The 14,310-nt window shown below is 38.2% G+C and overlaps 1 protein-coding gene across 2 annotated transcripts in view; it reads left to right on the top strand.

The window, feature by feature from the left end:
• The window catches only part of CDC7 (cell division cycle 7), a 22,686-nt gene extending 8,376 nt beyond the window's left edge, over positions 1 to 14,310 (top strand). For both annotated transcript variants that reach the window (XM_074221694.1, XM_074221695.1), the window contains exons 6-11: positions 827 to 1,073; positions 1,739 to 1,834; positions 2,574 to 2,752; positions 8,066 to 8,148; positions 11,126 to 11,275; positions 12,739 to 14,310. In XM_074221694.1, the coding sequence (XP_074077795.1) occupies positions 827 to 1,073; positions 1,739 to 1,834; positions 2,574 to 2,752; positions 8,066 to 8,148; positions 11,126 to 11,275; positions 12,739 to 13,112 (1,129 nt within the window). In that variant the 3' untranslated portion in view covers positions 13,113 to 14,310. The remainder of the gene's footprint in view (positions 1 to 826; positions 1,074 to 1,738; positions 1,835 to 2,573; positions 2,753 to 8,065; positions 8,149 to 11,125; positions 11,276 to 12,738) is intronic.

The following is a 14,310-nucleotide window of genomic DNA, read 5'->3' as shown; positions in this document are numbered from 1 at the left end:
AGATAACGTACAAGTGTTGGTCAAGATAATCCGTCTGGGCCCTGAGCTTCTAGTCTATGGCAAAAGTATTCCCTTTGAAAATGCTTTTTGAAAACTTAACAAGAAAACAAAATTGTTGCAGCAAAAGGGAATTATCCATTATCCTCAAAGCAATAAAAAAAATTTAAGAAGGAACAACTCCAGTGTTCAAAACTGAACTGAATGGTAAATGATGCATTATTGGGTTGGCCAGTGTTTGAACTTGGTGCTTATTTTTTGTTTATTTTACTGATGCTGACTTTGGCTAGATATATGGTTATATTACAATCTGCACATGTTTCTGTGTGCTGATAAATGATGTGATTATCATAACACATTGTTTATGACAGCAAGGCTAGAACATTTCTCATTTGTGCTTTTTGCACACATCTGACCACATTTTTTGTCCTTCTGCTTTCTTTAATCAGAATCATATTTAGCTTTTGTGTAACTTTAGACTGCATATTTTATAAGCTTGTTAACGTGGAAAGTTTCTGGTATGGTAGCAAGCTGGAAGCCCTACAATCCTACTGCTAGAATCAAAAAACAAGGAATCACAGCGAGAGATAGAATTCACACCCAGCTTTGAAGTTGAGAATGGCAGATGAAGAGCAGGTTATAGGAGCCCATCTTAGTGAAGATTTGTCTGTTTTTCAGGAAAGAAAATAGAACCAAGTATTGATTGTTTGCTAGCAGATTGATTCTTTTTGAATATGGTTTGTACACATAATAGGTTGTATTATAATAATACCCTTCCATTGTTTGAACTGTAACAAAACTAACCTGTTTGCCCAATTCTCTTTTGTAGGTATGCCTTGGTAGACTTTGGCTTGGCCCAAGGAACCCGTGACACAAAAGTAGAGCTTCTTAAACTAGTCCAGTCGGAAGCCCAACAGGAAAGTTGCTCACAAAATAAAGCTCATGTAATCATGGCAAACCAGGTTTCAGTGAGTGTCCCAGCACCAAAAGCGCTCTCCCAGTCAGCTACTCAAACAGCTGTTAAAAGGCCCTACTCATACGCACAAATTCAGACTAAACAAGGAAAAGATGGAAAGGTTCTACCCCTTTTTTTGTTTGTTTTTGATAATATTGTACTGTTTTTAAAGTGTATTTTTTTTTCATCCAACAGGGGGGGATATAACATTGAAACAATACTTGGTGATTCTTTATTTTGCTTTTGGTATGTGTCTTCAGCAGACAGCATTTTGATAAGATTTATAGTGAATTATTTCGGTTATTTTTATGACATTGGAAATTTAGCTCCCAGGTTTATAAACCACATTCTGGTCATGCCTAGGATAATACAAAGTCACTTGTTTTCTGTATAAAACAGAAAAGACTTGATTTTGTCCTGCTTGTGATAAGAAAAAATTGGGTAAGGATTCTTCTATTGAGGCAACAGTCCTTGTAGCTCATGCAGAAAAGAACGTTTCTCCAGTGTCTATCTCCATTTTAGCTTCACAGCAAAGTATCACATCCATGTAGAGGATTTTCGGCCTTCTCTGGGTCACCGTGGGGAGCTGGGGTGTTCCTTGTCAGGGTTGATGGCTCTATTCCAACTCCTGTCTTCTTTCACAGAAATCTTGTGGTATCTTAGGATGACTTGCTTGTAGCTGGTTTTGTTTGTCCCCTAACTCTTTTCACAACTATATCAGAGGAAAGCTGGCAGAAAGTATTACAGATATAATCCTTGTTGTCCTTGTTTTTGTTGGTATTGTAGGAGGCATCTGTAGGCCTTTCTGTCCAGCGCTCTGTATTGGGAGAAAGAAATTTCAATATACAAAGCTCCATTTCACATGAGAGCCCTGCCGCCAAAGTAAGTAATGCCGAACAATGAGTCACCCTCACTGACAGTTTAGGGACTTAGAACCTGCTAGCGGGAATTGTAACCTGTACCCCAGAGGTGGCTGCTTTGGACATCTGGCCTGAACTGCAGTCCCCCAGATTGTTCACTCTTGCATTTTACTCATGAAGTATTGCAAATGGTTTGATGCCTTTTTAACTATTGTTCTAGTTAAAGTGAGCTTGCTTCCTTTAATAGACTAAATTTTTATTCGGCATGTAACTAAATACTCCTTGAATGGTTGAAAATTACTTTTTTTTTCCTGGTTCTAATTTCAAGTGACTTACTTGAAATTTGGTACCAGAGCAGGGAAAATAACTTTTGAAAATAGACCTAAATTCCTAGTTCTAGATATTTACATCAGTATGGTTTGTAAGCTAGTAATAACCTAGTCTCTTTGTTCAGTCTGTGGTTCTGAAATGGAGTTAGACACGAGAATATTCCCTTTCTTATACTTCTCTACAAGTGTTATAGAGACCTCCAAGAAAATACAGGTGGCACTGTGTTCATGTAACCTAATATGATTTGAGTAGATATAATCATTAAAAATGGGTTTTACAAAACTGGAAGACTTGAAATCTTTGAGCAGATTAAAATGGGCATTGTAACCTGGTAATGCATTATGACTTTAGAAGTTATATTTTGCCATCCCTATTTTTGATACTATTTAGAAAACCTCAAAACTAGAAAACAATGTAACTTTTCTTTACAGCTCTTAAAGCAACCCAAGCCAATGGATATCACGTCTAGAAAGTTCGCAACGAAAAAGAAGGTTCTTTCTACAAAAACTGTGACCAGTAACATAACGAGAAAAACTGCCAGCACTTGCCCAGCTAACCTGACCTGTCACTGTTATGCAACAGATCAAGTTTGCAGCATTTGCCTTTCAAGGTAATGTGGTTGGAGAGTGTCGTCGAATCCCTGGTTGGTGTCCGACAGGTTGGGAATTGTCTGAAGCAGTTTGGTGGGCAGGGAGTGAGAAGATCTCAGGGCTGCCCCAGTACTGCCCCAGGAGCAGAGCCATTCCTTGCAAGGCAGCCAATTGATGGCTAGTTTCATGTGGTGTTCATTTCACATGCATATGCTATTAGGAAAACAGTTTTTGCTGTAATATGCAAATAATTTGAAAGGACAATATGGCTTTTTTGGAACCATGGAAGTTCACATTTGACTTGCTGACATAATGATTTCTGCCTTTCCTCTTTCATTTTTGTCCCTTCCCCTCACACAGAATAACTAAAACCAGGTGATAACTGCTCTGAAAAGTGAATTTTTCTCTGAATCTAAGAGGAAGAAAAAGTGACTTTCAGGGCGATTATCTGAAAATTTGGAGTTACTTGAAAATAAATTGGAGTCTTTAACATCCCCCAAATCTTAAAAGTGGAAAAAGTAGACAGGATAAGATTCCCATGAAATAGAGGAACATTGTCCCATTAAAAGTCTAAAACGATAAGCTCTTAAGAAAATGTAAGGTGAGCAAGAGCATTTTCAGCCAGTAAAACCTGGTAAAGTCTTGTATCAAAGGTGACACTGGAGCACCCAGAGCTGGTGAAAGAAAGTGGGCAGGTATAGGGAAATTCCCCAGGGCACATTCACAGGGGGCAAGAAGCAAGAGAAGACTGGGAAATAATCAACACCTACTGGTACGAGAAAGAGTTGGATCAAATAAGACTGGGGATATGATACAGCATTTGGTGCTGTTACCAGGTGAATGAAGACCAAAGTAATTTAATTTTTCTGGTAGGTTGCTAGGAGATGAAGAATCATCTTAAATACAAAGAGAATTTGGAGTTACAAGACTGGGCTTTGATTCCCAACTCAGTTATATCTTGGTGCAGGACTCTTATTCTTTAGGCCTCAGTTTCCTCATCTGTAAAGTGAGGGCCTGGGATTGAATGTTTCCTCAGGTTTTTTTAACATCAGTAATGCCGAACTCAAAATGAAAGGGATCCCTATCTGTTGCATATTGACTTAAAAAAACCCCACAAATTAATATTATCCGTGTTATATTGTCTCTTAACTTTTGTTAAACATTTCTCAAATACATTTGAATCTTTTGGGGGCTAGAGGAATTACTCTACATTACAGCTCCAAATGAATGATAACTAACTACCCTCTACAAGGGAGGAGAGATGCATCATGTACATACATTATGTAATGGGTTATTGAATAGGGATAGTGCACAACATCTGGAATGAGGAATTTGAGGCAAGACTTCCCAGAGGAGGGAGCACCTGAACTGAGGAATACAGAAGGAACAAGATCTAGGCCTTCAGATGGGGGGAAGCTTGTTGAAGAACCTAGAAGCAAGAGATGATATATAAACGTGGGGAAATCCAACAGTCCATTGTGGAGGGAATATGGTGAAATAAGTTTGAAATAGAGATTGGAGTAAAATTAAGGAAATCCTGAAGGACCAGACTGAGGAGTTTGAGCACAGGAGGGAACGTACTCAGACCTTAGGAACTGGAGAGCTTAGCTACAAGGATCTTAGGAAGAAAATGAATTTCTAATGTTGATAGGATATTTAATGGGAAGTGTATACATGTTTGGAGTTTCAGAGATCAATTTGCACTAGATCTATAGTCACAAGAATTCAGCTGCATTGTGAGGATAATTAAACCCATGGATGCTGATGAGATCACCAAGAGAAAGTGTTGGCAGTTTCAGGTTGGGATATTCCCTTGGCTCTGTGGTCATGGTCTTGGGGTGGCTGACTAATCTAATTCCAGTCCTGATTAACACTGGTCATTTTCTTAAGAACAGATCCACCCCAGAAGGGTAGATTGATGTTTGCAAATTAGTAGATGCCTATTGTTAGCCTAATACGTCACTATGGTTCTTTCCAAATACACACAAATGCAGCATGAGGCTTCATTAAGCTCCTTAAATCTTAATGTAAGGTTTTTACCCATCAAAAATGGAATGAGTTGTCTTGAGAAGTAATGAGTTCCTTTCAGTCAATATGCATTTCTTCCCCGCTCAGCATGTACTGAGCTCTATGACTTTGCTAGAGGCTTTTCAGTAGAGGCTGGACAGCTGTTTATTGAAGATGATTAAGACAATTTCCTTTCTGTTGTCCCGATTGTGTTGTCCCCAAAGTTAAAAGAGAATAGGGATCAAGATAGAGCCTTGAGCCCCACCCTGGGGAAAAAGAGATTAATGAAGAACCAGCTGAAAATGGGCTTGAAGAAAGGGGGCTGAAGATTTGCAGTCACAGGGGTGGGAAGAGAACCACAAGAGAGCACAGGTCAGCAGAGGAGAATGGTCAGCAGCGTTACAAGAGGTCATGGAGGAGGAAGAGGACTAAAGCTGAAGGGACTGTCAGCTTTGGAGATGGCTGGTGCTAGAGGGTGAGGGTGGATGTTCAGTGTTCATAGAACCTGTAGGTGGAGATGGCCTGCAGGGGGTCAGAACGTGTGACCAGAGCCCAACAGGTAGATTCTAGTAGACTGGATGATTAGGATGTGAGTTTAGTTTATTTTGATTCCTTCCTTTCTCCAGGACCTTCTCTATTCTTCTTCTTTTTCTTCTGTCTCTCTCTCTCTCTCTCTCTCTCTCTCTCTCTCTCTCTCACACACACACACACACACACATTCATTTCTCTTTAGTCTTTCAGAGTAGTTTAACCACTTGCTTGTCACAGTTATTGTTAAGAGAGTATTTTCTAAACTTGAAAATGCCATATAAATATTAGTATTAACAGCAACAATCATAATAACTCGATTCCTACCCTCCATTCCTAACTTTCTATTTCCTCAATTTTTACTTATTTCAGTAGATCTCTAATCTGATTGTCCTAGACTATACTCTCTCTAATGAAGATCACAGCCCATTTGGGTATGTCCATCTTGTGCCACCTCTTAACCATATTCTCCCATAAATCCACTATAAATGAGAACTTTTGTACCACTTTTCTTGTGCTAGTCCTCATTTTGTGGTTTGTTGTAGCCTGCTCATATCCCATGTTACTTAGTGTAGCCAAATTATATTCTTTCTAAAGTAACATTTTAATTACGTTACTCCCCTACTGAAAAACCTTTAATGATTTCAGTGATAATTGCTTAACAAAAAAAATTCATATTCTAACTGTATTATGTGAGCCCAGTCTATATATTTCTTTCTGTAGTCTAACGACATTATTTACTTCCCCCCCCATCCAAACACCCCTTCCATTCTCCAACCTCTGTGAGTTCTCATGTTGGTAGAAGGAATTTGCAGACTGCTTGAACACCTAGAATGTTCTTACCCATTTTCATTTCTGCCTCTCATTCCTTTATAACCTTTAAGACTCATCTCAAATGTCTCATCTTTCACTTAGATCACTCTATCCAGAAATGACTTCACATAGTTTTAAACTCTGAAAGTGTTTTGTATCTTATGACATACACATGTGAAAGGAACATTAGGCTTCACCCACAATCCTTATCTGTAAAATGATTTGATGTCTAAGTCCTTCTTATCTCTAAGATCCTGAACCTTGCTTGTATCTTAAGAAACCACTAGAGAAGTGAATGTTGTCTATTAGATTATAAATCTATATAAAACTATTAGATTATAAATTGCTTAGGGAACCTCTCTCTACACACTCCTAGCACATAGTAGACTCTCACTGCCATAGCTCTGGGATGTCCTCTGTGGGTGTTTGCTCCAACAGTGCTACCCACAGCCCATTCATACTTCCCCATCCTAGATAACTCTTTGTGTGCTCCAGTGGGAGGTTTCATTCAGTGTGCTGGAGGCCTTTTTTTTCCCCTGACATCCTGAGGGTGGTAGTAAGGGAAGCATTGGTGGATTAGTCTTTAGTAATCCTAATTTTCTAGCATTATTATTCCCTTTTATAAACTCTACATTGCTAGAGAGGAACTTGACATTTTATCTTTAACCTCCATAAGTTCACATAGACCATCCCCCATACCTAGAAATATCTTATCTCATCTTCACCTTTCAGAATTCCTGGCTTCTTTTAATCTTCAGCTACCAATTCCTCCTTTGATGAAGAATTACCTGTCTCTTCCCCAAATATTAGAGATTTTCATTGTTTTTTGTTATTCTTATTTATTTGTGTTGTGTTTCCATGGTAGAATGGAAGCTCTCTGAGAGCAGAGACTATTTGACTGTTGGTTTTGGCCTCCTAACATCCAGGAATTATTTATTAAATTGAACTGAAACTGGATCTTTTCTAACATTTAAGGACAATGAAAATAATCCATTTCAGCTTTTCCCAAAATATTTTTTGAAAACCTATAGTGCTGCTATATTTTTATATAGTCTCTTCACTGTATATTTTGATTTCATCATAAAGAGCAAAGCTCTCAACCTTTCTTGAAATGGAGACCAGAGTAGGAATGGATAATTTAAATTTATAATCAGAGAATCTCATTTGAATTTTACAGGAAACAAAATGGGCTAATTTGAACATTTCTTTTTATTTTTTTCTCCCCATTTTCTAAGAATGATAACAAACAGATCAGAAAGCAGGAATCAAGCAGCAGGGGAAAGAAATAAAAGGTCTGAACAGTCTGCAAATTAGATGATAAGGAATTGATTGATTTGATTTAGTTAAAAATTAGTACGAATCAGCAAATGTTTCATTTTGCAATTATCAGCAAAAACTATTAGATATTCAGCAAATCTTTCTCAATTACCCACTGGGCAGAAGAAAGAGATATTATGATAATTAAGCTGTAACTTATACTTCTGTGGAAATTTAGCATATACACAAGAAAGAGGAAAAACCATATGAAATCAGTTATAGGTATAACATTCTATAACACAGATTAGAAATATTACCAAATTTTAGATGAAGGAATAGGTTAGTCAACTAAATTCTAGATGGACTACATAGGACTTGGGCTAGAATTCCTTAAGTTTTCTTTCTTAAGTAAACTAACATTTCTGGCATTTTACTTACATTATTGAATTAGACCATTTGTTCACTGATTGTATACTTAGTTTGGGTCAAATCATTAAAAATTATAAATTTGTGGTGTTGACTCTAATAAAGAGCTTTTAAGCTTTTCACAACCAGACAAAAGAATCTGTGCATTCTGCTTGCTTTGAATGTTGACATTCTTCCAAAAAGAGAACCACATCTTAGAAAACAGATTGTGTGGTAATAGAAGACATACCTTGAAGGTAACAGGTGGGAGTTGAGACTACACCAATCTTAATTTGGAAGTGTGTCTTTTTCTTTATTACCAGACGGCAACAAGTCGCTCCCCGAGCTGGTACACCAGGATTCAGAGCACCAGAGGTCTTGACCAAGTGTCCCAATCAAACGACGGGTGCGTAATGCTGTAAACCAAACACCTGTTCACACTTGTTAACTTGGGTTCTTTGTGTTTTTGTACTATCATCTCTTCATGGTCTAAGATTTGACCCTTTTGCTTTTCACTAAGTTATATGTTAACATCTCTAAAGTCCTGTTAATAGTGTCTCTGAAGAAAAAATAATGTGCCTTTAATATGTTTTTTTTATTGTCGTATTAGAGCTGTAGTCAACAAACCATATTGTTGACAAATTGATTTCAGTGGGAGAACAGTTGGTCCTCACATTGCAAAGTTAATACCTTTATTTTATAGCTAGAATTCAAATCAAATGAAATTTTGGTTCAGAGATTCATTTAATATTCAGGATTTCTTTTCAATGGAAAATATATAGATTTGAATTTTTGTTTTGCTTTAGTGTAGTTTTAAAAATACACCATGTAATAGAGGGTCCAATTTGGGGTTACAAAAAGTAGTACAGTTTTCTCCAGTTTTTTGTCCATTATTTATTTACTTGTTTCTGATTTGCTTTTAAGAACCCAAGATAGAGGCAGCTTAGGTGGTGCAGTGGATAGAGCACTGGCCCTGGAGTCAGGAATACCTGAGTTCAAATCCAGCCTTAGACTTTATAATTACCTAACTGTGTGACCTTGGGCAAGTCACTTAACCCCACTGCCTTAAAAAAATAAAAAAAATTTTTAAAAAAAGAACCCAAGATAGACATTTTTAGATGGTAATCCCTGCTAAGAGAATTATCCTTTAGCATAGAAAAATAGCTATAAATACATGAATGCCTTGCATTCATATATTGCGTTAGGGTTGGAAACACTTCATATATGGATATTGCATGTCATGTTGTTGAAGTATAACCCCCATTTTTTGATGAGGAAATGTAAAAAACTTGATCAGGGTCATAGTCAGTCTACATCAGAGCTGGACCTCCAGGGAGGGTCTTCTGTCTCTGTTTTCTGCCATCCTCAGGGCTTCTTCACCAGTGGGTCAGCTCGGTTATCCAGTGAGGTCCTGGATGCTTGTAGTTTTAAAACCGCAAGGGACCCTGAGAGGGCCTGGAGTCCAGCCTTGTCTGAGACCCAGAGGAGCCCCAGGGTCACCCAGCATGGATGGGCCTGAGGCAGGACAAGGGCTGAAGAACACTTTGGGTTCTTTGGTCCTGCATCCTCACAGCCTGCCCTGCAGTTCATTTAAGCCAAGTCCTCCAAATACACTTATGTAAGCTTGTTAGAAGACTGCTGGGACAATGGAGATGTTTTTAAATATTTACATGATGATTCCTCGGTGATGGACCCTGGCTGAGCACTTTACAAATATCTCATTTGGTCCTTACAACCCAGGGAAGGAGGTGCTACCATATCCCTTTTTACAGGTGAGGAAACTGAGGCACGCAGGGATAAATGACTTACTGAGAGTCACAGTTAGCAAGTGTCAGAGGCTGGATAAGACTCAGATCTTCCTGACTCAGGACCAGGTACTCTCCTGTGCCATGTGGCTGCCCCAAAGATATAACATTTTGCAAATGGAAAACACTGAAAATATGTTTGAAGGAATTGCTAACTCTGCATCCTAAAGAGAGAGCCAGACACCTGGGCAAGTAGAAAGCTATTTGAGTTCCATTGCTCCAGGGCCCCCCAAAGGTCACGCTGAGGCACTAAGTTTAGATTACGAAGTTGACCTGCAATTGGTTGCACTGGCTGTGCAAGGGAGGGCATCTGACTCTGAAGTCCTAGGGCCCAGATTCCAAACCCACCTCTGTCACTTCCATCCTTTGTGGTCCTTGAGGAAGTCAAGAGGGTTGATCTCTTGAATTGACCTTGATGGCCAGGTCTGGGTCTGTGGCTTATGAGGGCAGAAGTTATTTCCAATTGAAACCAGGGTCATTTAGGTAATAGCAATCTAACGTAGTAGAAGCTACACAAGAATTAAGATCAAATGTAATCACTCCTTTCTGTGTCCAACTCTTCATAATCCCAGTTAACATTTTCTTGGCAAAGACCTTGGAATGGTTTGTCACTTTCTTCTCCAGATTATTTTGATGATGTTTGTTCTTCATTCTTGAAGAAAACCATGACATCGGGGAAGGTGATGTCATGACAAACATGTGAATTGGATTTGGGTAAGGAGGAGCTGTGCTAAATCACCAGCCTCACTTTTTCCTCCGGAGTCATCTGGGTCCAGTGGCCAGATAGGACTCAGGGTGACTGGGAAGGGCCTGGGATGTGAGGCAATCAGGACAACTGGATAGATGCACTGGCCTTGGAGTCAGGAGGACAGGAGTTCGAATTCAGCCTCAGTTGCTTGCCGCTTACTATCTATATGACTTTGGACGAACCATTTAACCCTGATTGCCTCACATCCAGGACTATCTCCAGTCATCCTGATTCCTATCTGGCCACTGGGCCCAGATGGCTCTGAAGGAGAAAGTGAGAGTGGTGATTTAGCATAGCGCCTCCTTAATCAAATCCAGTTCCAGTACATGTCATGACATCACCTTCCCTGATGTCATGTCTTCTTTGAGAACAAAGGACCTCAATCACTCCTTTTTTAGCATATTTTAACTACTTTTTTAAAAATATCAAACATAATTCTTCTTGCTATTAAGAAAGGCACCAAACCCCACAGTGTTAATATTTGGTTTTGAATTTTGGGTTATAATGATCTGCTAAATATCAAATTTGTGGGTGCCATTGGAAAATAGAATACAATGATGGCATTTCTTTGGGGAGTAAGTCTGCTCAGGTCAGTGTTTGATTTATATGATTTAGGTGTTCTCCTAGCTTTGGCTTTATTAACTTGATCTCCATAAATCTCCCTGGATCTACTTTCAGATATTTACTAATCCTTTTCTATTGGAATATTGCATTTAAACTTAAGTATTTACATAAATTATTAGTCTCAAAAGCAAACTTTGTATTTGAAGTATAGGATACAGGTGACAAAATTATGGTTGTGATGTTAACAGTTTCTTTTTGGTTTGCAGCCATTGACATGTGGTCTGCAGGTGTCATATTCCTCTCTTTGCTTAGTGGACGATATCCATTTTATAAAGCAAGTGATGATTTGACTGCTTTGGCTCAGATTATGACGATTCGTGGATCCAGGGAAACTATCCAAGCAGCTAAAACTTTTGGTAAGCAGATTTAAGTTATCTTCTAATAAATTAGTAGATAAAAAATCTAGCATATGCCACATTCTTGAAATGTTTTGATTTATCCAGTTTTAGGTAAAATCTTAATTTCCAGTAGTTGAAAATATTAAATGAAGAGTGATGAAAATACAGCCTCAAAGATTACATTATCTTTGAAAACATACAACCACTAATTCTAAAGCCAATCAACTATGAAGTAAATGTAGAATGTGTATATTTTTTTAATAATCCTAAAACATAGAATCTTATGATTAGTTATGAATAGACTTTTTTAGTGCAATAGAAATATTTTTGGAGCTATCCTGCCCTTTTTAAGGTAATTTGTAAATAGTACTCTACATTTAAGCATGACTTATTTGGATTTTGGTAATCAGAATACAAAAAATTGAACTCTTTAGTACTCTAGTGCAAACAGAACTTAGCAAGCCTCTAAATAAATGTTTATGAAAAAGTCTAAATTTTTATTTTGTTTGGGTCAAGTGGATAACTGTGTAGAAATAAAATAATCCTCTAGTTCTGATGTGTTCTCTTGGATCTCCTATATCTGTTTGAAATTACATTACAGTTCAACTAGTGGCGGCAGGCCACCAGTCACAGAATGACTAGGGAGTGTGACTGACATTCTTTTACTCCAGGCCATATAGGCCCTTCATGTGTAAAAATGACAGTGCTGACCTGCTATCATCATGGCATTGGAAATTAATTGTATTTACCAGACTTTGGGATAAGAGCAGAAGCCTCTTCCTTATCATTTTTAAGACCATTGTTGGCTGATGAGAATATAACTAAATGATTCCAAAAAAACATTTTTGGTAGTTTTTGGTAAGATAGTTCTATTGTCAGGTTGCCCTTTAGCCTACACAGTTACATTTTTCAAAAGTCATTGATCTTAGTGACTTCTCCTTAATTTAGCCAAGGAATACTAGCTCTGTAGTCAGAAGCCCTGGGTTCATCCATATCTGACACTGTGCATGACCTGGGACAAGTTGCTGTTTTCCTGGGCCTTGATTTCCTCATCTGTAAAATGAGGGCACTATAGTAAATGGCCTCTGAGTTCCTTTCTATATCTAGATCTCTAATTTTGTGATCCGTCTTCCAGGTTCATATAATGACAATAATTTGACATTTATATAGGTCTCCCCGCAACCATCCTGTGAATTATTTACTACAGGTATAATCTCTATTTTATTGATAAAGAAGCGAAGACCCTGAGAGTAAAGATTTGCCTGTGGTTACACAGTAAGTCTCGGGCATGATTTAAATCCACACCAAATACCTCCCATCCCGCGAAAGAGAGAACCCAACCCTATTACCATGCTCTTCTTTCAACTTAATTCAATATTTATTTCCTTTATAAGCATCCTGAATAGGGTTATGTGTGAGTTTTCCTTAGGGGAAGGGGTACTGGCATAGCCAAATAATTAGAGGAAAATGTTCTCTTTTAGGTAAATCAGTATTATGCAGCAAAGAAGTCCCAGCACAAAATCTCAGGACCCTCTGCGAGAGGCTTCGGGGTACTCCCAGTTTAGCTGTTGAAAAACAAGAGAACCATGCTCATGAATCAACCCTGTCATTGAGAACTGACCAGAAACTGAAGCTCCCTCTCCATATGGAGCATCCAAGGGACTCATTTCATGAAGATGGTAGGGATGTCTCAGAAACTCCTCTGAATGATCATCAAGCCAATTTGAAAGGCTGGGATCAAGTCCCTGATGAAGCTTATGACCTCCTTGATAAACTCTTAGATCTGAACCCAGCTACGAGAATAACTGCCCAGGAAGCAATGATACACCCATTCTTCAAAGATATGAGTTTGTGATTACAACTCTGAGTTTGGCATTTATTTGGTTATTGTCTAATGGGAAATAAGTTCATTGTAATTCTTTTAAGTTTTTGATTAAACTCCAGACCCTGGTAAGTAATGGGAGGGGGGAAAACCAGGATTTGGTCACATAACAAGTATATTGTTTTCTGTATTGTCTTTATGTCAGTTAACAGAAAACTGCTGGAACTTAAAGATCCCTGAAGGGATTGTGGAAGGTTCCATAGACTGGTCACATGCCTTGTCCAGTCAGATCCACTGAGGTAGAGATAGAAGGGATTCCTAACACCCAGGATGCTAGAATTCAAGCATTTAGTTGGTTTACAAGTTACCTTTCAGGTGAAAGGCCAAGATGAAATTGGCCTGAAGTCTCTTTATTCTTGAGCACCTTTCATGAAAATTAAAATCAGTAATGAAAGAAAATTTGAATTTGGTAAGATTAATTTAAAATTGTCATAATCTTCTGTTTTGGAAACATTTTATGGCAATTGCCATCTTTTTCTTAAGATTTTTTTTTTTTAACTATGCCCATGATTTCAAATTCTTTTGGGTGTTTATATGGTACTTATCACCAGGATTTCATGGATGGAAGTAGATGTAGAGTCGAAAACTGATGATAATAAAGAAGTTAAATGAGTTGACTCAAAGTGGCAAGTTAGAGAACCATAGGACCTATTGAAAACCTTTGTATTTCATAACTTCTAATGATAGCCAAAGCTATCGGGCCATCTGCATCTTCATTTTCCAACATTTGAAAACACTGGACCTACGCATGGGATGGCTCTAGTAGCATTTGACCTACAGAGAGGTCATGAAGAGAGGTGGGCCAGGCAGAAAGGACAGAAGAGAGAGTGACACGCCAACACAAGGCCATCACATACCAAGCCAGATTGGTAGGGGAAACTACAAGATGTTGGCTGTCTATACAGCATAACTCTCCACTAGGGAGTTGCTGTTTCACTATGAGATCTTTACAAGAAAGAAGGGGGCCTTCCTTTCCTGAGCAAGGAATTGAATATCTCTAACTCATGACTTGTTCCCAAATAGATGACTAAAGCTAGGGAATTGTTTACAGAAACCACCACTTGATTGATCTAGTTTCTTCTCATTCAGTAATTCTTAAAAAAAACAAAAACAAAACCTTTAAATGTGAAATTATATATTTGTATGTCTATTTAATAAAGAGTTACTTTTA

Source organism: Macrotis lagotis, chromosome 2 (assembly GCF_037893015.1).
Source record: "Macrotis lagotis isolate mMagLag1 chromosome 2, bilby.v1.9.chrom.fasta, whole genome shotgun sequence".
NCBI classification, from domain to species: domain Eukaryota; kingdom Metazoa; phylum Chordata; class Mammalia; order Peramelemorphia; family Peramelidae; genus Macrotis; species Macrotis lagotis.
The sequence above is the reverse complement of the archived record's forward strand: the minus strand, read 5'-3'. Positions and strand labels throughout refer to the sequence as shown.